General features: G+C 35.8%; 1 protein-coding gene across 1 annotated transcript in view; it reads right to left on the bottom strand.

The window, feature by feature from the left end:
* Positions 1-25,866, bottom strand: part of SKIV2L2 (Ski2 like RNA helicase 2) — a 127,282-nt gene that overhangs the window by 61,706 nt on the left and 39,710 nt on the right. The window contains exons 12-18 of the mRNA XM_003133964.6: positions 25,675-25,754; positions 23,970-24,080; positions 21,481-21,582; positions 18,101-18,226; positions 13,802-13,952; positions 4,150-4,322; positions 3,475-3,543 (exon numbers count right to left, since the gene is read on the bottom strand). Of these exons, the coding sequence (XP_003134012.3) occupies positions 3,475-3,543; positions 4,150-4,322; positions 13,802-13,952; positions 18,101-18,226; positions 21,481-21,582; positions 23,970-24,080; positions 25,675-25,754 (812 nt within the window). The remainder of the gene's footprint in view (positions 1-3,474; positions 3,544-4,149; positions 4,323-13,801; positions 13,953-18,100; positions 18,227-21,480; positions 21,583-23,969; positions 24,081-25,674; positions 25,755-25,866) is intronic.

Below are 25,866 nucleotides of genomic sequence, written 5' to 3'. Positions count from 1 at the left end.
AAATTCAAAATGGATTAAAGACTTAAGCATAAGGTGTGAAAGAAACCATAAAACTTCCAGAAGTAAACACAGGCAGTAAACTCTTTGACACTGGGCTTAGTAATATTTTTTTGGATCTATCTCCTCAGGCAAGGGAAAACAAAAGCAAAAATGAACAAATGGGACTACCTCAAACTAAAAAGGTTTTGCTTAGTGGAAGAAACTATCAACAAAACTAAAAGATCACCTACTGAATGGGAGAAGGTATCTGCAAATGATTTAACTCATAAGGGGTTAATATCCAAAATATACAAAAAACTCATATAACCTGATACCAAAAAAAAACAAACAACCTGGTTAAAAAATGGCAGAGGATCTGAATAGACATTTTTCCAAAGCAGTCATTCAGAAGGCCAGCAAGAACATAAAAGATGCTCAATATCTCTAATCATCAAGATAATGCAAATCAAAACAAACCACAGTGAGACGTCACTTCTCAACTGTCAGAATGGCTATTATCAAAATGGTAAGAAATAATAAGTGTTGGTGAAGATGTGGAAATAAAGGAATCCTCATGCACTGTTGGTGAGAATGTAAAGTATAGCCATTATGGAAAACAGTATGGTGGTTTCTCAAAAAAGTAAAATATAACTACCACACATATGATCCAGCATATACGATCCTGCAATTCCACTCCTAGGTATTTATTGGTAGAAAATGAAAACACCATTATTCAAAAACATATACGCAGCCCTATGTTCAGTGTAGCATTGTTTACAATAGCCGAGGTATGGAGGCAACACAAGTGTCCCTCAATAGATGAATGGATAAAGAAGATCACACATACAGACACCATAAAAAAGAATGAAATCTTGCCATTTGTAACAATATAAATGGACCTGGAGGATATCTCGCTAAATGAAATAAGCCAGACAAAGAGTAACATATACTGAATGATTTCACTTATAAGTAGAATTTGAAAAACAAAACAAATGAACAAACATAACCAAACAGAAACCGTTTTGGATGCTGAGAACAGGTGGTTGTTGGGGGGAGGGTGGTGGGGGAAGGAGAGAAATAGATAAGGACAATTAAGAGATAAAAACTTTCAGTTAAAAATAAGTGAGTCACAGGCATGAAATGTAGAGTATGAGGAATATAGTCTGTAATTATGTAATATCCTTTCATGGTAACAACTAGAATCATGGCGAACATTTTGAAATGTATACGAATATTGTATCACTATGTTATATAAAAGGAACTAACACATAATTGTATGTCATTTATGCTTTAGAAACAAACTCATGAAGATGTCACATTTGTGGTTACCAAACGTGGTGGTGGTGCAGAATTAGATGAAGGTAGTAAAAAGATATAAACGTCCAGTTATAAGATAATTTAATACCAGGGATATAATGTACATAATAAATATAAGTAACAGTGCTGTATGTTACATATGAAAGTTAAAAGAGCAAATCCTAAAAATTCTCATCACAAGGGGAAATAAACATTTCTTTATATGAGGTGATGGGTATTCACTCAACATACTGTGGAAATCATTTCATGATGTATACAAGTCAAATTATTATGCTGTACACCTTAAATTTATATAGTACTATATGTCAATTGTATCTCAATAAAACTAGAAGAAAAAAAAGCACTCAAACAAACCAATTAACCAACCAATTAACCTCCATTGGCCTGCCACTGCTTTCAAATTTTAAATTTAGACCCAATATACTCAAAATATGTATTTTAAGTACTCATGATTAACCTCAATACTCTGATTTTATTCCTTTCCTTCACCTGAAATGTTCAGTGCCTGCTGCATACCACTCATACCCTACCAGTGAATATCCATCAAATGAAATTCTAATCAGTCTTCAAGGTTCTGTTTAAAATTTTAAATTCCCTTCCTTCTCAGGTGCCATATCTAATAGCTCAGATAGAATTTCTTCCTCCTCCTGCTCCAAATGCACTTTGCTTAAACTTTACTGAAGCATTTCATATTCTGCCTTATATTTTCATTATCTGTTTGTCACTGGTCATCAAATGAGGGAGTAAGGGGAATCTGTGTCTGTGGTCAATGAATGCTTATTAAATTAGAATCAAATGAGACAATGAATATGACAATACCTAGGAAAAAATCCTATTAAATTAATAATTATTAATACAGATGATAATTTATGAAAATGGCAATAATAAATATACTTAAGAAGTTATTCAGTGGGATTAATCATAGATCATTAATTAAAATACTTATCACAAACCTATGAACTTATTTCTCCACAGCAAATGGCTTCAATATCTCAAAGTTCATTTATACATTTCAGGGCTGATGCTCAATCCCAAAGCTTAATTTACATGTAAGTCGGTCAAAGAAGTTAATAAACAAAATCATGAAATAGTCAACTTTAAAATACTGCAGATATCATCTTATGTAAACCTTTCATTTAAAGATAAAAACTGACACGGAGATATAAAATGTCTTCCTTGGGGCCATATATTGTTAATTAACAGGTTGATGTCTATTGCAGGTAAAGAAAATATAACAGACAGGTAGGCTGATTTAATTTTGACGTATCATTTTTCCAACAAGTTAACAAAATCACCCTTGATTTCATAAATAAGTAATCTTTTCAAATTTTTATATAAATGATCAAAATCAACTTTATTATTGCCTTCATTTAGAGAGAATAAAATTGACCAGCTTTCCTAAGTTATTTTTTAAGTTTCTAACATATACCCAAATCGAAACTCTAATTTTCAGTGTCAGATGCTAATTTTTTCTAATATTCAATTAAGAATAAAATTACACAAAGGACTGATGAACTCAGAGAAATTTAAATTGTCATGAAATTAAAATTTGTGACAGTATTAGGAAAATAATCATACCACTTTTTAAGGATAAAATTTGATTATTCAAAAAATTCCTTATGACAGAATATAGCTTCTCTTAAAGCAATGCTATTTCTTTTTTTCTTTTACAGCTGCATAGGGAAGTTCCCCAGCTAGGGGTTGAATGAGAGCTGCGACTGCAGGCCTACTCCATAGCCACAGCAACACCGGATCCGAGCCACCTCTGTGACCTATGTCACAACCCACTGAGCCACAACAGGAACTCCTATTTCTTTTTTTTTTTTTTTTGGTCTTTTTGCCATTTTTTTGGGCCGCTCCTGCGGTATATGGAGGTTCCCAGGCTAGGGGTCGAATCGGAGCTGTAGCCACTGGCCTACGCCAGAGCCACAGCAACGCAGGATCCGAGCCGTGTCTGCGACCTACACCACAGCTCATGGCAACGCTGGATCGTTAACCCACTGAGTGAGGCCAGGGATCGAACCCGCAACCTCATGGTTCCTAGTCAGATTTGTTAACCACTGCGCCACAACGGGAACTCCAGGAACTCCTATTTCTAATCTGATCAATTTCTTGACTCTGAAAAAGAAATTTCACTAAAAATTTAAAGACAATTCTAATTTAAAGACAACTGTTTACCTTAACATTTGACTTTTTTGAGAAATTCACCACTACACCCCAGCCAAAATCATCTCCTTCATTCTTTACCTGAAAAGAAAGCAGAGCAAATAAAAAAGAATGTATGTCCAAAAGGCAGTTTAGATGCCATGACCACATTATAGGCTAATAAAACTTTCTTGGTTTTCCTGATAAAATATTTTTTGATAGAGCCTTGTTAAATTTAAGAAAAAAGATATTAACCCTACATAAAGAAATCACTGTCAAGTTTCATAAGCTTCTAAAACAGCAATAACAGGAATCTCTCAATTGGCTGATAATGTTAAAAATGGTAATGATGCGTCTGTTTGTAAACCATCTAAAGCCTTTTACAGCTAAATAAATTCATCCACCACTTAAAACTGTCTTATTTTTGGACAGCCCTTCATAACTGGAAATATTTCATGTTAATTCCAAAACTGTGTAGTTTATATTCCCTCAAAATGAAAACCAATAGAAATTAAAAGGCTTTCACATGACCCCCACCTTCCTTAATCAATGCTATGTAAAACAGTGATCTACATAATTAATACAGATCAACTATTGTAGCTGGAAACACTTTACCAAAGCTAAGAAAAAAACTGGAATCTTTATCCAAAAAATACTAAATATCCAAATATCCACATAATTTGTGAAAAAAAAAAAAAAACGACATACCTTTACCAAACGACCTGGTTGAAGAAATGGTAAGCAATATTTTGGTTTGTGGATATATTCTTCAATTTCTTTACCCAACTTGGCAAGTTGCTGCCTAATCTTGTAATAGATGACTACACTTTCTTCATTTGGTATTACTATTTTATTATACTGTTCTTCTGAGTTCTTTACCTCTGTAGTTAAAACACAAATACAACATCAAAAAATTATATACCTTATTAAATTATACCAAAGATACATCTTTTTCCCCCTACTACAACTGCAGGGAACAAATTCAGATTGCATAGAAAATCTGAAGAAAAACCTCAGAGACAACCATAAGGCATGTTGTCTAGTTTCCCCTTCTCCATTAAGGTTCACTATCTCTGTCTCATCCCAGAGTTCCCCAACACACTAACTGTGAATCCTCAAAATGATTCTAAACTAGCAGTGGTTTTATTGGGTGAGTTGTTTCTCTCCTGCGGATGGCAGAGGAGACTAACCCTGAGAATCCTAGACCTACACAGTTGAACAGAGCAATGTCCTGTAAACATATGAAGGTAGAATGTTCTATGTCAGCACTTTATAACAGACAATAGACACTATGTGGCTATAAATTTAGACAGGATTATTTCCACAGAAAGTTCTATTGGACAGCACTATTTTGGATCTTCTAAGTAATAGCTGTTTTAACCCTGGCAAAGAATCCAGTTTGCTAATGTCATCAGGCTGCCACAACCATCTGGGACTATGTCTCTAAAACTTAAGACAGGAATTCAACCATAGTTCTCTCTCTACTTAGTCAAAACACTACCCCTTTCACAACTGTCCTTTTAGTTAATCTAACCATCTGTGATGCCATTCCTAGCTCCAATTCTTGTATCTAGTGCTGACTTTCCTTCCTCACTCACTCCATTATGCCTCCTTCCCATTGTGAAATACATACAACATAAAATTCACCATTAATGACATGTAACACAGTCACAAAGTATGAAACTATCACTACCACAGATTCTAGAAAAGCACTAAACTATTTTCTACAATGACCACAGCGTTCTGTTAATTACCTTTTAAAAAAGTAAATACCCATCCTTGCGAATATGAAGTGCTTATGATATGCATTTCCCTAATGACTAATGATGTTGAGCATCTTTTCATGTATTTACATACCTTCTTTAGAGAAGTGCCCTTTTGAACCTTTTGTGTATTTAAAAATTAGATTATCTTGGAGTTCCCATTGTGGCTCAGCAGTAACGAACCCAACTAGTATCCACAAGGACACAGGTTCGATCCCTGGCCTCACTCAGTGGGTTAAGGATCCCGCATTGCTATAAGCTTTGGTGTAGGTCTCAGATACAGCTCAGATCTGGCGTGGTTGTGACTCTGCATCTGTGGCTCAAATGCAGCTGCAGCTCTGATTTGACCCCTATCTAGGAATTTCCATATGTCACAAGTTCAGCCATAAAAAACAAACAAAAAAAATTAGATTGTCTTTTTGTTGTTGAGTTGTAAATGCTCTTTACATATTCTGGATACTAGACCCATATAAGATACATTATTTGCAAATGTTTTCTCCCACACCACGGACTTTCTTTTCACTTTGTTGTTGGTATATGTTGAAGCGTGGAAGTTTCAAAATTTTAAAGAAATCCAATTTATTTATTTTTTCTTTTATTGCTTGTGCTTTTGATGTCTTATCTAAGAAACCATTGCTAAGGTCAAGGTTATGAATTATACCTGTTTTCTTCTAAGAATTTTATGATTTCAGCTCACATTTAGGACTTTCACCCATTTTCAGTTAATTTTTTTATATGGTGTGAGATAAGGGTCCAAATTCATTCTTTTGCACATAGTTATCCTGTTGTGCCAGCAGCATTTGTCAAAAATCAACTGACCATAGACATATGGGTTTACTTCTGGACTCTCAGTTCTATTCTATAAATCAAAGTCCTCTATTTAACCTGCTTCACTTTCTTCATCCACAAAATAAGGATAACAACAGTAGATATACTCTACAAGGCTATAGTTAGAAATTGACAAAAGATATATAAAGTACATAGCTAACAATATATAACACTGTAAACAGGAAGGATATTACTACTGTATCATCATCATCTTCAATCTTCTCACAGACTGCTCCCTCTAACTTCTGTTCTTTTGTACTCTTTTAGGCATAACTCCATCATCCTAGTTATTTATTTTTTCAGAAAGAAGAAAAAGGTAAATGTGAAAAACTAGGAATGTGCTATCAGGCAAGGGAATAAGAAAAGCAAAGTTTTTGACTGCTAAACCTTCCTTAATATCCCATACTTATCCAACTTACAGCCAAATGCCCACCCTACATAGTTATTCTTAAAAGAGCAGCAAAATTCAACACACTGCATGGAGACAGAAGGGAAATATGTCAAGTCACCAACAAAATGATCTTTTGACTAAAAAGAAAAACAAAAAAACTATTAAAAATCTGTTTCTTGCTCCAATTTCCCAGGTCTTTTCCCTTCTGCATCTATTTTTTCTTCCCTCAATGGCCACAACCACAGCATATGGAAGTTCCTGGACCAGGAACTGAATCCAATCCACAGCTTTGACCTACACCACAGCTTCAGCAACACCAGAGCCTTTGTAACTCACTGCACCGGGCTGGGGATTGAACCCAAGCTACTGCAGTCGGATTCTTAATCCACTGCACCACAGTGGCAACTCCAATCTGTAACATATGGAAGTTCCCAGGCTAAGGATCTAATCAGAGCTACAGCCTCTGGCCTACACCACAGCCACAGCAACTCGGGATCCGAGCCACACCTGTGAACTACACCACAGTTCATGGCAATGACGGATCCCTGACTGACTGACTGGATACTAGTCTGATTCTTTTCCACTGCATCACAACAGGAACTCCTAAAGAATGTGTTTTAGAGGTCACTTCTCTTCCTTCCCTCAGAATAGTATCCCATCTGCCTCACAGGCAGCTCCTAATTTCCAACAGCACATTGTAACCTGCGCCCTACCCCTGTAAGCTGACCTCTAGAGAGCCCTTTCTTCCTGCATACTTAGCTTCATGCTCCCTTGCCAGTCTAGCCCCTAGCCCTCAGCTTACCTCTGCACCCCTCAAGTTTTTCTGTGAGCTCCTGAGACCCAGCCCTCACCCTGGACACCCTTATATCCTTAGAACCAACACAGCCTGACACCTAGGGCCTCAACAGAGTTCATCCATCAGTCCACTCCTACAGAAGGTACAGCCACAAGAGTAGGAGGACTTTTTCCTGCCTTATTCCAATGTTAGTCCTAGACAATAATTTATTTTTGGAAACAACTATGCCTTCCAAAAAATGCTTGACTATTCTTCCAATCATTGAGGATTTCTCATTTCTATGTTCAGTTTTAATCTACACCACTGAGGCATGAAATAATCATCTTTGGGTACAAGAGGTGATCCAGAATAGAACAAACAATATGCATTTAGAAGCACCTGAAGGGAGAGAGGGAGAAAAAGCAACTTAACAGCATTTCACATTTAGAGAGATGGAGAACAACCATGTGGTGGCTAGCAGTTTTTTTGATTTCATTAAACGCAACCAGAGGAGGGCTGCACGACAGTATGAGAAGCACAGATTAGCTCCAAAGAATGTCCTAACTTAAGGTGAAACCCTAGGAGAGCTAATCGAAGGTATTTGATGGCGAGGGCAGCTTACACGTGGTGAGCACGTTATAGCTGAAAAAGTAGTTTTTAAAATTATTTAATCTGACCCTTATAATCTTTTCAGGTATTCAAAATAGTTACTATAATATCTGTATTATTCTTCTGGGACTTGAATCACAGTTAGGAGAACTGACCCAAATCACATGCTATGTGGAAGCAGAATCAAAGTCTAGGTGGAGTCTTAAGTACCGATGTAGGATTCCCCTTACCCTTACCAATGAACAATCCATTTTATTTCCAGCTGTTCAGGAATCTTTTGAAAATAATTGCTTACATAGAAATTTGCATCTGTTGATACAAACAGATGCAGATATGTGTATCTTTATAACATATATTATTAAGTCCCATCACTTAAGTTTGGCTTGTGGAAAGATCAATTCTTGTATGAAGAATTTTCAGTATATAATCTACATGATCAGAAATGGGCAGCAACTGTAACACTGTTCTCTACAGTCTCCTTCTACTTGATTTTCTTTCTTAGAAAAATCAAGAACAGTAACGATGTTTCCATCATACCTGCCCCTAGTCAAACCTCATAAAGAATATACAGTTCACCTCTGGGCACATTTTAAGAAAGCACACATTTAGATACTTAAAATGTTGGCTGAAAAAGAAGTTGGAGGAGACTGAAATGTTATCAGTGATGTGTGAGGAGACCCAGAGTTTGTAGATCACTTCCTTCTCCTCCAATCCTATTATCTTTATTGATTGCTTGTTTTTAGTGATATCAGAGTCATATGCTACCACTAAGTCTGCTGAAGTATTGAGACATGTGCTTTGAAAAAAATTTTTTTTCTTTTCTTTTTACCTCTAACTTCTGGCCTTTTGCACCCTCAAGGCATATCAGATCATCCTGGGTTTTTCTGTTTTTGTTTTTGTTTTTAATTTTTATATTTTGCTTTTTTTTTAGGGCCACACCTTCAGCGAATGGGAGTTCCCTGGCCAGGGGTCAAACATCACAGCCACAGCAACACAATATCTGAGCCGCGTCTGTGACCTACACCACAGCTCATAGCAATGCCAGATCCTTAATCCACTGAGCAGGGTCAGGGATGGAACCCACTCATGGATACTAGTTTGATTCGCTTCCACTGTGGCACAATGGGAACTCCACATCCTGGTTATTTTTAAATGAACTGCATCACTTCTTACAGGAAGTGTATTCCTTTCATATGAGAATAAAAGGCTTTATCAGAAAAAGATACAATTATAAAACTAAGCACTGACAGGAGGTGTTTATGGAGCTGTAATAAACAGACTCTGTTTCATGCATCATCACTGCCATCATCCTCCACTCCACTCCAAATCACTTCCCTACTCAGACCATTTAACTAATGAATCAAAAGTTTGAGAGACATTTTAAGAAATCACATGTGTTTCATATTTAGAATTCTAACTACAGCTATATATCATTCCAGGAAGTTAGTTTAGGTGCAGCCTGCTTTTCCTCCAAATTAAGGACAGCATCTCTTGCACATCAATCAAAGGGTATAGGAACCTTGGCTGAAGAAGCTGGTTTCCCTGCAGTGTATCACCATGTAAAGCCTCATATATTAGGAAATAGCATGTGAGATATGCCCATAAACTCTTAAGAGTCTGGAATTAAATTCCTTCTTTTGAAGGGGTGGGGAGGTGATGGCTCCAAAAATATATTCATATCATATGCGCAATAGATACGGACCTGTGAGTGATGGAGAAAGGGACTATTACTCCCAGTACTGAACAAAAGGTTAAAGTTTAAATGGCCTTATTGCTCTATGGCAATACTATCACTAATTTAAAAAAAAGCACTTACTGAGCATTTAACATAAATGATATCATTTAATTACGAGGAGCTGGATGAACTTGATATTAGGCCAAATGTATAGAGGAGCAAAGTAAGGCTGAGGGAGTCTGGATTCAAACCCATGTCTTAAATCCTTAGCTCCTGCTAACCGTGGCATTATCTATTTATGAAACTAAGCAAAAAGATTAAAATTAGATTTGCACTTTTCTTTTCAGTAAAGGAACAGTGAAATCCTAGAATTTTTACTCTTATGGCTCACAGGAAAATCTACTGTGGATTCAATAAATAAAAATGGAAAACATCTTATGTATATCAGCCATCAGAGTTTGTTATAAAATTAAAGAACTGTATTTGTAAAATAGAGAGTAATTCTATGCTTCCAAAGATAAGAGTCTACATTTTAATTCTGTGAATAATTAAAATGTAGAAAATAATACCAGGTCTCCTGAAAAGATTCTACACAGCAATATCAAAAAGAATTATACTCTTTCAAGTAACAGTGAAATAAGAATAAATCTGATTCAAGATGCATTCTGCATTTTCAAAGCACACAGGATAGCCCCTATCACCTCTAATCACGTTCTCTTACACTACATGCTTCTTCGGTCACAACTCTCAGTCCTGCAAACTACTAAAGGTGTTGCAATTACCTCATCAATTAGCACCTTCATCACTTAAGTTCCTACCTCCTCCATTAAAAGGTCTGTTATAATTTTGATATTTAATCTATTTATTAGTTCCAAATATTAGAAAGATAGGTCTTGCCCTTTAAAAAGAAAAGTGGGGAAATGCGAGGTTATTTCCATTGTAACATTCAAGTATATAGTAGCAACACAAGGAGTCAAAGATTATGTTCCAATCCTTTAAAAAGGTAAATCAGTTAGAACCACCCTGAAAACAACAGCAACAACAGCTTGAGAAGACAGGGGACAAGGAATGGAGAAATGGTGGTGATGTTTAAGTTCACAGAGTGAGTAGCAGAGTCTTGTTCATATTGAACAATCTGAGCCCAGCTAAAGTTTTAAGAAGGGCTTTAAATAAATGGTGAAACACTTTAAGAGTTCTCCCTCTATCCCTTGCCATATCTGGGATATTTTCTATGGATTTACAAAAGAAGAAAGTTTAAAGAGTAACTTACTTTAACCAAAGGGGGAAGAGGGTAGGAATAAATTTGGAGTATGGGATTAAGAGATGCACAACCATATATAAAATAGATAAATAACAAGGTTTTACTGTACAGCATAGGAACTATATTCAAAATCTTGTAATAAACTATAATGGAAAAGAATTACAAAAAAAAAAAAAAAAAAAAAAAGAATACAGGCATTCCCGCAACGGCACAGTGGATTTAAGGATTCGGCATTGTCTCTGCAGAGGTACGAGATCAATCCCCAGCCTGGCACAGTAGGTTAAGGGTCCCATGTTGCCACAGCTGTAGTGTAGGTTGCAGCTAGGGCTCAGATTTGCTCCCTGACTCAGGAACTTCCATATGTCATGGGTGTGAAGAAAAAAAAAGAATACAGATGTATACATATATACGAATAACCAAATGACCTTGCTATACTCCTGAAATTAACACTATATTGTAAGTCAATTACAATTACATTCAATTTTTTTAAAAAGTGGTTTAATAATTGTTCAAATACACTATTTTTACAAAGGAGGGGAAAAAGCAAAGGTAGGTGTACCAATGTGCAACCTCTTTCTTCCAGTTATTCAATCTTTCTGGCTGTATATGTATGTATAATTATCCTAGTCATGCATGACATAGTGCTAACTGCCTAGGAGGAATATTTTAAAGTTTCATTCCTTTTATTTAAAGTATTTAAGCAGACTTGTAACCTTATACTTGCTTAAATAAAGCATCTGAAATGTCTATGACACAAAGTAAAATTAGTAAATTTCCTTCTTTGGTATTAATCTGATTTTAAAACCCCCCTTACTCAAACCCATTTCCACACTGTACTTAAATATTGTTGATTTTTTAAATTCTATTATCACATATAATTCTTTGCAGGAGGAGGGGAGATTTATAGCTCCTTTAAAAACACAATTCTTTGAGAAGAGAATCATATTTTCCTTTCTCTTTGTTAAGGCTATAGTATATCATAAGACAAATGGCATTAAATATTTCACAAGAAAATATTAAAATTAATGTGATCTAAAACTATACATTTGTGATTAATTTTATAAGGTGTGTTTTAAAGATTTAATCAATAGATTTGCTTGTGGAAATCTAAGTAAAGGTAAGTCTTAAAATCAACCAGCTCAAGTTTTTTTTTATCCTTTTTTTTTTTTCCAGCCTTGTTTTTTTTTCACCAGAGAAGTTACATCTATTCTTATCATTTTAAAAGGGGATGATCCATGCTTTAATAAAAACAGTATAGCTTAGGTGCAGGAGTTTAATATTCCCATCTCAAACCTGCCATCAATCAAATGTGTAACCTTACATTACATACTGACTTAACTTCTCTATGCCTCATTTTTTTAAATCTGTAAAATAATGCCAAAGCTGTTTCTGGCTCTAAAGTTTGTAATGAAGAAGGCACTTTTAATTAAGACCTAAGAAATTAAGAGGAAATAATATGTTCTGCCATCCAGGTGAGGGTTAAAAATAAATATAAGAATTTAACTCACTTAGAGGTTCCAAGCCTTTTTCACTTTTTTAAGGCACATTATTACATTTCATTTACTTTCAGCTACATAAAAACTGAATGGGTAGCATCTTATCTATTTGTTAAAATAAATTTAACTTTATTGTTAAATAAATCATGGTACCTTTCTAAAATGAAATTATTATGTAGTCATTAAAAACCATACTTTCAAAGAACACTTGAGATTAAATTTTAAAAAGCCAAAATCAGTGAGTTAGTGAATGTAAAGCATTTAACACAAGGTCAGACATACGGTAAATGTTTAACAAATGATATCAATAATAAGTACCGGGAGTTCCCGTCGTGGCGCAGTGGTTAACGAATCCGACTAGGAACCATGAGGTTGCGGGTTCGGTCCCTGCCCTTGCTCAGTGGGTTAACGATCCGGCATTGCCGTGAGCTGTGGTGTAGGTTGCAGACGCGGCTCAGATCCCGAGTTGCTGTGGCTCTGGCGTAGGCCGGTGCTACAGCTCCGATTCAACCCCTAGCCTGGGAACCTCCATATGCCACGGGAGTGGCCCAAGAAATAGCAACAACAACAACAACAACAAAAATAATAAGTACCATCATTACTATTGCCAAACTGCACATTTGATACTACTTTTTAAAAAATATGAAAAATATGCATGAAAAACAAAAAAGATGCAGGAACCACAAAGCGTTTACAGCGGTTGTGTGGCTGTCTCTGTGTGAGATTACAAATGATCTTAAATTTCCTTTGTATCTTTTGCTAAGTTTTCTGGGTTTTTTTTCCTCCTTATGATTATGCGTTACTTTTATAAGATTTACCCAAACCAGTATTTTAAAACTATGCTTCTAAGTTTTAAGCAGCTCTACATGTCGATCAGCCAGGATATCTTCTAAAATATGTAAGGATGAACACACAATAAACAATTCTACTTGAACAAAGTTACCACAGAATGCTTAGTTGTGGGACATTAGAAAGGACTGTCTTAATATTAGGAGTTAGAAAATCATTTTTTTGGGGGGGGTGGCATGCTAACAGTATGTGGAAGTTCCTGGGCCAGAGATCGAGTCCGAGACACAGCAAGGATCAAAGCTGCTGCAACAACAACATCTGATCCTTAATCCATGGTGCCACAAGAGAACTCCAAGAGCTATAAATTCTAAAATAGCTAACCTCAAATCCAGCTGAGAGCATGTTTCCTCAATAATTCATAAATGTATGCTATGGCACTCTTGTACAATGGGAAAACAGTAAAAGGGTAGTATACATGCTCCTTGCAAGTAAAATTTTAATACACCAGGCATTTTGTTATATCGTTATTCACGAATATATTACAATATGCTACGTCTATAAAAATAAATTATACTAAATTTGAATCAAGTAGAGAATCATGTCCTATCGGAGTTTCCTTACCTTCACTTTAAAATGTTCTAGGTGGTTACGATGGCCAGATTGAAGATTTGGTTTACCAGGGAAAAAAAAGGCCAAAGTAGCCAATAATATAGTAATTTTGCTACTTAGACTCCCCTAGCTAAATAAGGCTGTTATGGTAACTGCATACTTACTCTCTACTACTCCGGGAATTGCTCTATAATGTTGAAACTGGTAGAAGGATTTTTCCAACATGTACTCAGGATTAATTTCTTCTACTCGTAGTAAGTTCAAAACCATGTTGTAGGTCAAATGGAAAGCACTATTTAGAGGATCAGCTGAGCCCTGAGAGAGGAAAAAAAACATATCAATGTAGGTTTTTCAAATAAATTCACAAAAAAAATTTTTTTTTTTTTTTGTCTTTTTGCCTTTTCTAGAGCCGCTCCCGTGCCATATGGAGGTTCCCAGGCTAGGGGTCTAATCGGAGCTGTAGCCACCGGCCTACACCACAGCCATAGCAACTCGGGATCCAAGCTGTGTCTGCAACCTACATCACAGTTCATGGCAACGCCAGATCCTTAACCCAGGGACTGAACCCACAACCTCATGGTTCCCAGTTGGATTCGTTAACCGCTGGGTCACGACAGGAACTCACACACAAAAATATTTTTAACCTGCTAAATAATTTAGTTCACATTAAGGACTACTACAGAAATGTGTTCTTTCCTTTAAATGACCAACACAAAGTGATAAAACAGTTAAATAGCACAGTAGCAATTAAAATACTGTTAGCCAAGTATGTTTAGCTTTCTGCCTTCTAGGCACTTGACAGGATTATGCAATTTGCCCCAGTGGGTAGACCAAATAAACTGTAGTGATGAACCACTTCCAGGCCAACTATTTAATTGCTGGTGTGAATACTTATATTTTCCGTTCTGGCACAGTGACTGATAATGTTCAAGATGGTAGTTTCTCTATCAGCTTGAATCCCTAAACAATAATGATAAGCATAACCTCCCTTGTAAGCCTACAATGAACAGGTTAAGAGAAACAAATCTTTTAGTTACCGAGATTTAATTAAAACTGCATAACCTAGCCTGTGCTGACAGAGCACACTAAACGCATTTCAGAATAACATTCAGATAAAAGCTAATTATCATGAAACTCTTAGCTTCCTGTAATGGCATAAATTTCTCCCAAATTTACAGGCCATTCTTTATTCTACATTTTGATAATTCCTCTTTCTTCTAACTGTGGCTGCTAACAAAGAAGGGCTAGGCTAATGATGAGGCAAAATAAAACATTTATCTACAATAGTATGACCTTGCAAGAAGGTTTATATCCAAAATACTTCCTTGGTATTAACTTTTTCTTACAATGTTTTTTCAGAAACACTTTTTTAAAAATGCAAATAAGATGGTTATGTAATTGTATAAGAGAATGACCAAATTCTTGGGATATACATGGTGAAATATTCAGAAGCGAAGTGTTTTAAGACATGTAAATTTCTAAATGGTATAGCAAAATATACAAATACTCTTAGGGTAGTCAGGGGCTTTTCAATAGAGGTCCATTAAGCCAGCTTTATTACATTCAAAATTATAAATGAATGCATAAAGAATTTTATGAGGAGACTATACGAAATTTTAAAGTCGCAAATGGTGGTATTCTTTAACTCCTGAAAAAATCAAATGCCCCTCCTCATAGGGTGCTATGTAGTAAGTCCCTAAAATCTTAATGTTTTTACCACTCTCCTTGAAAATAGGGCCAAAAGGAGATGTGGAGTTAATATGAAAACCACATTCTTGGGGAAGAGAAAGACAAGTCAGGTATTTCATAATTCTGCGAACAGACCAAGTCTTTACTATTCTATTATTTTTCTTTTCATTATTACCTCCTTTAAGAAATTTGGGGCCTCAATATTTTAAATGTTTATTTCCAACCTCAAGTTCTGCTTCTATATTCTAACTGCTGTAGAATACACCTGAATTTCCCTCACCTGAAACTCAACATAGCATTTAAACACTGTATCCAAGTGAGCCCAGGATAACCACAAGTTACACCTGATATGATGATTATTAATAGCCCCTTCTTTCACTATTACAGCATCTTAATTTGTATGCTAAATGATATGACTATACAAACAGCCTTCAATATCCTCAGGTTCCCAACCTGAGGATTCAGTAAACCATGGATTGAAAATACTGGGGGGAAAAAATTGCATAAAGTTACAAAAAGTGAAACTTGAATGTGCCAGGTGGCACAGACAACAGTTTACACTGCATTTACAACTATTTAAATAGCATTTACATAGCATTCCCTGTTCTAAGTCATCTCTAGATATAAGAAGGATGTGCAAGCACAGTATCATTCATGTGAGATACATGAGAATTCTTAGATTTTGGTACTTTGGTATCTGTTGAGGTCCTAGGACCAATCCCCTGAGAACACCAAGGAAGGACTGTAAATACATACAATGGAATACTATTCAATCTTAAAGAAAATTTTACAATGTGCAACAACATGAATGAAGTGAGGACATTACGCTAGGCGAAATAAATCAGCCACGAAAAGACAAATACTGCATAATCCTACTTATAAGAAGTAGTATCTAAAATAGTCAAATTAATGGAATCAAAGAGTAGAATGAATGAATGGTAGCTGTCAGAGACTGAGGGGAGGAGTAAATGGAGAGGTACTAATTAAAGGACATCAAATTTCAGCAAAGCAAGATAAATAAGCTCTAGAGATCTGCTATACAACATTGCTACAGTCAACAACACATTTTACAATTTAATAATTTATTAAGAGTAGATCTCGGAGTTCCCATTGTGGCGCAGTGGTTAACAAATCTAACTAGGAACCATGAGGTTGTGGGTTCCGTTCCTGGCCTTGCTCAGTGGGTTAAAGGATCTGGCATTGCCGTGAGCTGTGGTGTAGGTTGCAGATGCAGCTCGGATTCCGTATTGCTGTGGCTCTGGTGTAGGCAGGCGGCTACAACTCCGATCCGACCCCTAGCCGGGAACCTCCGAATGCCGTGGGAACGGCCCAAAGAAATAGCAAAAAAAAAAAAGAGTAGATCTCATCTTAATTCTTTCCATAATAAATAAACTTTTTTAAAAATAAAATTAAAGATGACAGTACTTTACATTTATAGGGTAACAAATCTAGAAATGTCAAGTAAATGGAAAGAAAAAAAATCTGTAACAAAGAAACCAGATGCTGTCATTAAAATATTACCTCCTGATTCAATTCTTTCCATACACAGAGTATGAAAAGAAAATTAGTGCTTATTATATCCAATAAAATTTAAAGAAAATAATACAAATTTTCAGTCACGTGCCATTCTCCTTATACAGTGAATTAAAGTTATATGGATACCTAAAATGGATTTCCAAGTATTAATCTTTAAAAAGGAAAAAAAAAAAAAAGACATATGATCACTGTGAATATACAGAGATAAGCTTTGTCTTCACTCATGTAAAAACATTAAAAAAAAAAAAACCTTTGTCTATTTTTGCTTTAGCATACCAGGCTTCCTACAATCATCTCAATCTCCATGCAGGTTCTAAGCGACAGCAGTTGAGCACAGTATATATCAGAAATACTGACCTATGTATGTCTTATCATGCTTTAAAGCTTTATTTTAAGTAGATAATCAGCTGGAAGTTAATTTTATATTTTTAATTAATGTTAAGTTTCTGGGCCAGGGATCAGATCCGAGCTACAGTTGCGACCTATGTCCCAGTTGCAGCAACACAGATCCTTAAACCACTGTGCTGGGTTGGTGACCAAACCTGCACACCAGCACTCCAGAGATGCCACCAATGCCACAATGGGAACTCCAAGTTTTCTTATCTTATTAACAGTGCGCTCTAGGGACATGTAATTCCTTACTATATGGAGAAAGGGAAGAAAAGCAACCAGGTAAAACTTCCTTAAGAAGCTCTTCAAAACAAATAAAAATCTTTGACAATCCAAAACATAAATACTAAGCCAGCAAAATGAACAGGATGATTTGAAATAAAGCTTGTAAGTTTAAATTTATTACTGGGAAATTTATAAACTATCAATAGGATGAATGAGAATGGTAGATTTCAGAATTAATTAATTAAGCTATCTGGGGTTACAAACGGAGAGGAAAGTAACTGCCCAAAACACTGATATCACCTGCCTTACTTCCTGTTCTGATGGGTGAAGAGCAGTTTGTGCAGTGCAAGGGTCAGATACAGAGGCATCTTAGAGGGCAAAGTAAACATTTCTGTCCTCTCTGTGGACCCTCACATCCCCTCCACTGCATGACTTGCTCTTTTCATATTAGAATAGAAAGTAGAGTACAAAATGTCAGCAGTTACCTTCATAAACCTAGATAGTTTAATAAATTAATTCATCTACTCAGAAAGGTAACAGACCTGACACAACCTAATTTTGATGTGGTCCTGAGGTATGCTTCTAAAATTCCTGGTGAAGACACAGAAGCTTATCTTGGTTACCTTAAGTAGTTGTTTTCCAATCGTTGGGCTCATCTTTTCATCTACCATAAGAATCACAATTCCTCTATCATCCATTCCCCTTCTTCCAGCACGACCAGACATCTGAATGTATTCACCAGAGGAAATCTGAATATAATTGAAAATGCAAAGTTTAGTTTCAAAGCTGGTAAAAAACAATTATTAAAATTTTCTTATAAAATATACAATCACAACTATATATTTCAAGAAAGGAAACATGATTAAAAATATGAACTTTTAGGGATATGAAAGACTGAAATGCTGAGAACTACAAAACATTAAAAAAGGAAATTAAAGAGGATTCAAAAAAATGGAAAGATATCCCATGCTCCTGGATTGGAAGAAGTAATATTGTTAAAATGGCCATACTACCCAAAGTAAGCTACAGATTTAATGCAATCCCTATCAAACTACCCATGACATTTTTCACAGAACCAGCACAACTGATCAAAAAATTTATGGGAGTTCCCATGATGGCTCAGTGGAAATGAATCTGACTAGTAATCATGAGGACACAAGTTCGATCCCTGGCCCTACTCAGTGAGTTAAGTATCCCGTGTTGCCATAAGCTGTGGTGTGGGTTGCAGATGCAGCTCAGATCTGGTGTTGCTGTGGCTATGGCTGTGGTGTAGGCCAGCAGTGACAGTTCTGATTTGACCTCTAGCCTGGGAACTTCCATATGCCACAGATGCAGCCCTAAAAAGAGAAAAAAAAAAATTATATGGAACTGTGAAAGAGCCAGAATTGCCAAAACAATCCTGAGGGAATAAAACAAAGCAGGAGGCATAACTCTCCCAGACTTCTGACAATACTACAAAGTTACAGTAATCAAAACAGTGTGGTACTGGTACAAAAACAGACATACAGATCAATGGAACAGAACAGAGAGCCCAGAAATAAACCCAGATACCTCTGGTCAATTAAATTCCAACAAAGGAGACAAGAATATGAAACAGGAATAGGATGGTCTCTTCAGCAAGTGGTGCTGGGAAAACTGGAGAGCTGCATGTAAATCAATGAAATCAGACTACACCCTCACACTATACACAAAAATAAATTCAAAATGGCTTAAAGATTTAAACATGGCACTGTAAAACTCCTAGAAGAGAACAAAGGGAAAACAATCTCTGACATAAATCATACAAATGTTTTCTTACATCATTCTCCAAAGGCAACAGGAATAAAAAATAAACAAATGGGACCTAATCAAACTTACAAGCTTTTGTACAGCAAGGGAAACCATAAACAAAATGAAAAGACAACCTACAGAATGGGAGAAAATAGTTGCAAACAATGCAACCAACAAAGGCTTACTCATCAAAATATACAAACAGCTCATACAACTCGACAACCAAAAAATGAACAACCCAATCAAAAAAGGGGCAGAAGTCTTCAACAGCTATTTCTCCAAGGAACATACAGATGGCCAGCAGGCACAGAAAAGATGTTCAACATCACTAATTATTAGAGAAAAGCAAATAAAAAAATGCAATGAGGTACCACCTGACACTGGTCAGATGGCTAAAGTGAAAAAGTTTACAAATAACAAATGGTGGAGAGAGTTTGGAGAAAGGAAACCCTCCTACATTGTTGGTGGGAATGTAAATTGGTACAACCACTACAGGAAACAGTATAGAGGCTCCTCAGAAAACTACAAAACTACCATAATCCAGCAATTCCACTCTGGGGCATACATCTGGAAAAAACTCCAATTCAGAAAGATTCATGCACCCAATGTGCACAGCAGCTCTATTCACAACAGCCAAGACGTGGAAGCAACTTAAATTTCCATCAAGAGATGAATGGGTTAAGAAGATGTGGTACATATACACAATGGAATACTACTCAACCATAACAAAGAATAAAATAATGCATTTGCAGCAACATGGATGCAACCAGAGATTCTCATACCAAGTGAAGTAAGTCAGAAAGAGAAAGACAAATACCATATCGTATTACTTAAATGCAGAATCCAAAACAGGGCACAAATGAACCCATCTACAAAACAGAAACCTAGCTACTCACAGAGAACAGACTTGTGATTGGCAAGGCAGAGGAAGAAGGGAGTGAGATAGACTGGGAGTTTGGGTTTAACAGATGCAAACTATTACATTTAGATGGAGTTCCTGTCGTGGCTCAGTGGCTAACGAATCCAACTAGGAACCATGAGGTTGCAAGTTCGGTCCCTGGCCTCGCTCACTGGGTTAAGGATCCAGTGTTGCTGGGACCTGTGGTGTAGGTCCCAGACACAGCTTGGATCTGACATTGCTGTGGCTCTGGTGTAGGCCAGCGGCTATTGCTCTGATTAGACCCCTAGCCTGGGAACCTCCATATGCTGTGAGTACAGCCCTAAAAAGACCAAAAAAAAAAAAAAAAAAAAAATGCTTTGCTTTTAAAATAATGAAACTTTTCAGTGTTTTGATCATTAGTAACTACTGCCTGAAACTTGTTTAAACAGAAAAGAACCATCACTTTCAAGGACAAGAGGAATAGATGACTATTTACAATTTTCTCAAAATGCCAGATTATGTGAGTCTTTGGTTTGCACTGAATACTCAAACTAGAAATCTCTCTTTGTCCATCTGCTTTTCACCCCTGTGATGCTCTACTGTCTTCCTAATAAATATCCATCTGCTGTTGTTACTCAGTTTAAGGATTGTTTTTTCTACGAAGCCTTTCCTGACCTCTTCTGCACAAGTGACTTCTTTTCTTTGCTTTATTCCTCCTGTACACACTTTTCAGAGTCCATAATATAAATGTATGCCTGCTACTAAGTCTCTTCATAGTAGGGACTGGTTTTATTTGTTTTAAAATTACCATCCTCAGCACCTACCATAGTTCTAGGGCCATTGTTTAAGTCTGGTAAATGCTGAATGGGTTACTTGCCTCTAAATTAAAGATTTATTTTTATTTCAAGTCACCATTCCACTCATAATCCCAACTTCCTCTCTCCCTTTGCCTTAGAAAAGACATGTACAAACCTGTTAAAAATCTCTATTTTAAAACTAAAGAGTAAAATAGTGAGCTACAACACTATAGCCACTATAGTAGAGGTGCTTTAAATAACATATTTTAAGAAATAAAAGTTTCAGATGTATTTTAAATGCATTAAAGCATTCATGACTCATTTGTGCAATTATCCCTCATCACCAAACTCTTATACCTCAAAATAGTTTTTAGTTTTGGCTGAAGAATAGAAATATAAAGGGCCTGAAATTTAACCATGATGAACTTCTTACATTAGCTCAGGTACAAGTTCGTGAGTACTTACAACTGAAAATCTCAAGGACTACATGAACTGAAATCACCTTAGGTCCAACAACTGAAGACAAATATTTTAATATATTAAGTATTTTACTTACCCATCGGAAATCCTTCCCATCAAATTTTCGAGCATTTGTAAATAGAACAGTTCTGGCTGGCATGTTAATTCCCATAGCAAAAGTCTCTGTGGCAAATAAAGCCTAAATGAATGAATAATTATACAATTAAACATATATTTTAAACTGAAAAACTAGTTTTATAGATAAATTACTCAAGCATAATTTTTAAAACTAGTTGTTAATAAAACTCTACTCCTAGTATATTTCAGCATGTGATATACAAAATTATTAAATTATTAATGTATGTATTATAATAAGTTTATACTATAATAGTTAATGTCCCTTGCATCCCAGAAACTTTTTAACTCAGGGAAGACAGTCTTTCTTTAATTTCAGTGGTGATAACCTGGAGAGACTACTACTGATATAATGGACAAAAGCATCATTAGGTTGTAGAATATTTTTCTAAACACAATCACAATTTCTGGCTTTTTCACTGATGATAGATACACTGGTTTTAAAGACACCTTTAAAATTTCTGAGGGCAGATCAAAATTAGTGGCACTTTAAGTTCATATCTAAGACTTTACCAACAAAAAGCACACAAAACTATGTGCACAAGTCACTGAAGTCAAGTAAATAGTCTAAAGTTTCATCACTAGGTAACAAGAGTAAAAACTTAATTTCATCAACTCAACAGAATGCTATTCATCTGTTAAAAAGAATAAAGAGCAAAGCGTATGACAAAACTGGATAATAACATAGGTAATATAGTCAAGTTTTGTTTAAAAATTAAATCAAGTATTTGTATATATGCTAGTGGATTATTTCTGAGAAATGAAGGATAATGGTGCTCTCTAACTTTTTTTACTTTCTGTTCAATTAATTATTCTATTTGAATTTTATTTTTTGCTTTATGTACAATTATTCTATTTGAATTTATAATTCACAAGCACCACTTAAAAGAGTCTTTAAAATAGAAAAAAGGGAGTTCTCGTCATGGCTCAGTGGTAATGAACCTGACTAGTATTCATGAAGATGCAGTTTGATCCCTGGCCTTGCTCGGTGGGTTAAGGATCTGGCATTGCCATGAGCTGTGGTGTAGGTTGCAGACACAGCTCGGATCCTGCATTGCTGTGGCTGTGGTATAGGCCAGCAGCTACAGTTCCAATTTGACCCCTGGCCTGGGAACTTCCATATACTACAGGTGTGGCCCTGGAAAAAAAAAAAAAAAAAAAAAAAGGCCTCAACAAAACATGCAATCTATATTGAGAGCATCAACAGGGTCTTACCAGGACCCAGGCATAAACGGCAACCAATTTTTTACCTAAAATACCTCAAGCATGGTCTTTAGGGTGAGTAAATTTCTACTAAAAATCCTAGTTAGTGCTGACTTTCTCATGATAAATCTCTAATCTGATTTTTAAATATAAAATATGAATCATACGAAGGCTTATGACTACATTTTAGAATTGTTTCTCATTTTTACCATTCCTTTACTGGGTATAGACATTGACACAATTCAAAAAATTAAATTAGACTCTCTTTGGCTTAAATGAGAATATCCTGAAAAACTCTTCTCTCCTAAGTCTACCCAGTAATTATCTTTGTCTTCTCTAAACCAGTCCTTTAATTCTGTAGACAGAAAGGAGTCCACTTATATAATCAGCTCTTGGTCTGAAAATTAAACAGCACCTTCTGGAAAATTCTACATTGTATATCCAGTAATGTTATCATTTCTTACTTCATGATTAGGAAAACAAACAAATGACTTTTACCTATATTCCCAAACTTATGAGTTATAACACTATATATAAAAATCAAGGGAGTTCCCGTCGTGGCACAGTGGTTAACGAATCCGACTAGGAACCATGAGGTTGAGGGTTCGATCCCTGCCCTTGCTCAGCGGGTCAAGGTTCCGGCGTTGCCGTGAGCTGTGGTGTAGGTCACAGATGCGGCTCGGATCCTGCGTTGCTGTGGCTCTGGCGTAGGCTGGCAGCTACAGCTCAGATTCAACCCCTAGCCCGGGAACCTCCATATGCCACAGGAGCGGCCCAAGAAATGGCAAAAAGACAAAAAAAAAAAAAAAAAAAATCAAGGCGTTCCCACTGTGGTACAGTGGGTTAAGAATTCAACTGCAGTGGTTCAGGTTGCTGAGGAGGTTTGGGTTTCAATCCCCAGCCTAGCATAGTGGATTAAAGGATCCAGCATTGCCACAGCTGAGGCACAGGTCATAGATATGGCTCAGATTCAATCCCTGGCCTGGAACTTTTACATGCCGTGGGTGCAGCCATTAAAAAAAAAAAAAAAAAAAAAAAAAAAGGAAAAGAAAAGAAAGAAGGAAAGAAAGAAGAATCAAGTTCATTACCTAAGTCATTCCATTCAACTTACTTAAAAATAACAATAATTTAAAAAACAACAAAGCTTCTATAAGTGGTGTTAGTACATGCTATAAAGTGTTCTTAATAATTTTCTAACTGTTCACACAATACAATTTTAGGGCACAATAAATAAAAATAAAGTCATACCTTTATCAATCCTTCAGAAAAGAGAATTTCTATAGTTTCTTTCAAAATAGGAAGTAAACCACCATGGTGAATACCAATTCCCCGCTTCAAGAGAGGAAGTACATGTTCAACCTATGATTAGAATAACATTTATTTTTACAATGATGAGAGGAAAAGAACTTTTACAATGTTAAACTAATCAAATTAAGAAAAATGGGTAATCAAGAAAGAGTGCTGTTTAAAGAAAAGTTATGTAAGCTTCCCAGAAAAAAAGCAAAAACCAAACCCATACTCCCAGATTATTAAACTAGGAGTGTTTAAAAACTCAATGTAATTCTATCCCAGCTGTCTTTAATATGAAAGGCATGTTTTAAATAAACTTTACAAATGTTTTGCTACCTCATTCAAATTTTCCAGCATCACTTATCTTCTCAAAATAAATAAATAACTAAAACTAAAGTTATGAGGGCAAAGTTTATATCTACACAAAGTAAACTTAAAAATACTGGCCAACTCAAACCAAAAATAAATAAGTAACTATAAAACAAATATAAATATGTACTTTATCTAGAAACAAATGAATTACTGAAGAGTTCATGCTCATTAAAACTATTAAATGCCATTAAATTTTACTATTAAATGTGTGCTACGATAACAAAGATGTAAAAAGACATGGCTCAGACCTTAGATACTAATCATTCAGCTGGAAAGAAATATGACAATAAGATTCTGTAAATTAGGAGTTCCCATTATGGCTCAGTGGTTAATGAATCCAACTAGGAACGATGAGGTTGCGGGTTCGATCCCTGGCCTTGCTCAGTGGGTTAAGGATCTTGCATTGCCATGAGCTGTGATGTAGGTCGCAGACGCGGCTCGGATCCCACGTTGCTGTGGATCTGACATAGGCCGGTGGCTACAGCTCCAATTCGACCCCTAGCCTGGGAACCTTCATATGCCGTGGGAGCAGCCCTGGAAAAGGAAAAAAGACAAAAAAAAAAAAAAAAAAAAAAGATTCTGTAAATTAAATACTGTTTTAAATACAAAGACTCATGCTATTGCAGTCTTATCATAAATCCCATATTAATCAAAGCAATAATTTGTACATAGAGTATGACTTTCCAAGTTTTCTTTTCACAAAACAAAACTTTCATATAGTGTTAGGTTGAACTGATGCATTAGTTCCCAGGTTTGGATGCACATTAGAATTACCAGAGGAGTTTCTGAAAGATTATGTGATCAAGACACATACCATACCAGCTAAATCAGTATCTGTGGAATGGCAACAAGGCATCAGAATATTTTAGAACTCCTCAGGCAAGTCTAATAGTCAAAAGAAAAACTACTTTAATTAAAGCTAAGTAGATATCCAATTTCTCACTAAATATGATTTCCACTGGGTATGCTCTTTTGTTTCGCTTGGTAGCCTTATAAATTACAACTGAGTGACTTAAACCTAGCCTTAAAAATTCTGTAGTATATCCTAGGCACAAAAGTAGTTATTTCCAGGCTATGTTAGATTTCAGAGAAAAGTTCCCTCAAGGCAGCAAATCTTTCCTTTTGTCACCTTTGTAGAGTTCAAAATAAAAATCAAGGTACCATTTCAGTGTACAGTGCACCATGATGCTATGTGCAAACAGTATAACATTAAGAACAAAACAAGGAAATACAAAATGAATATATACTGTCTGAAATATCCATACTTTACTTAATGACATTAAATACACACCTGAGGGAGTTTTTTATCTTCATCGGACAAGCAGTCAATTGCATTACTGAATACTTCTTCAACCATCTTCTTTTCTTCATCTATGAGAAAAAATCCAAGTGTATATAAATATCTAAATGAGTCAGTGATACCAAATTTCACACACTGTAAAAGATAACGGTCTTAAAGAGTAAAGGTAAACACTCGGGATTT

Source organism: Sus scrofa, chromosome 16, assembly GCF_000003025.6.
Source record: "Sus scrofa isolate TJ Tabasco breed Duroc chromosome 16, Sscrofa11.1, whole genome shotgun sequence".
NCBI classification, from domain to species: Eukaryota; Metazoa; Chordata; class Mammalia; order Artiodactyla; family Suidae; genus Sus; species Sus scrofa.
The sequence above is the reverse complement of the archived record's forward strand: the minus strand, read 5'-3'. Positions and strand labels throughout refer to the sequence as shown.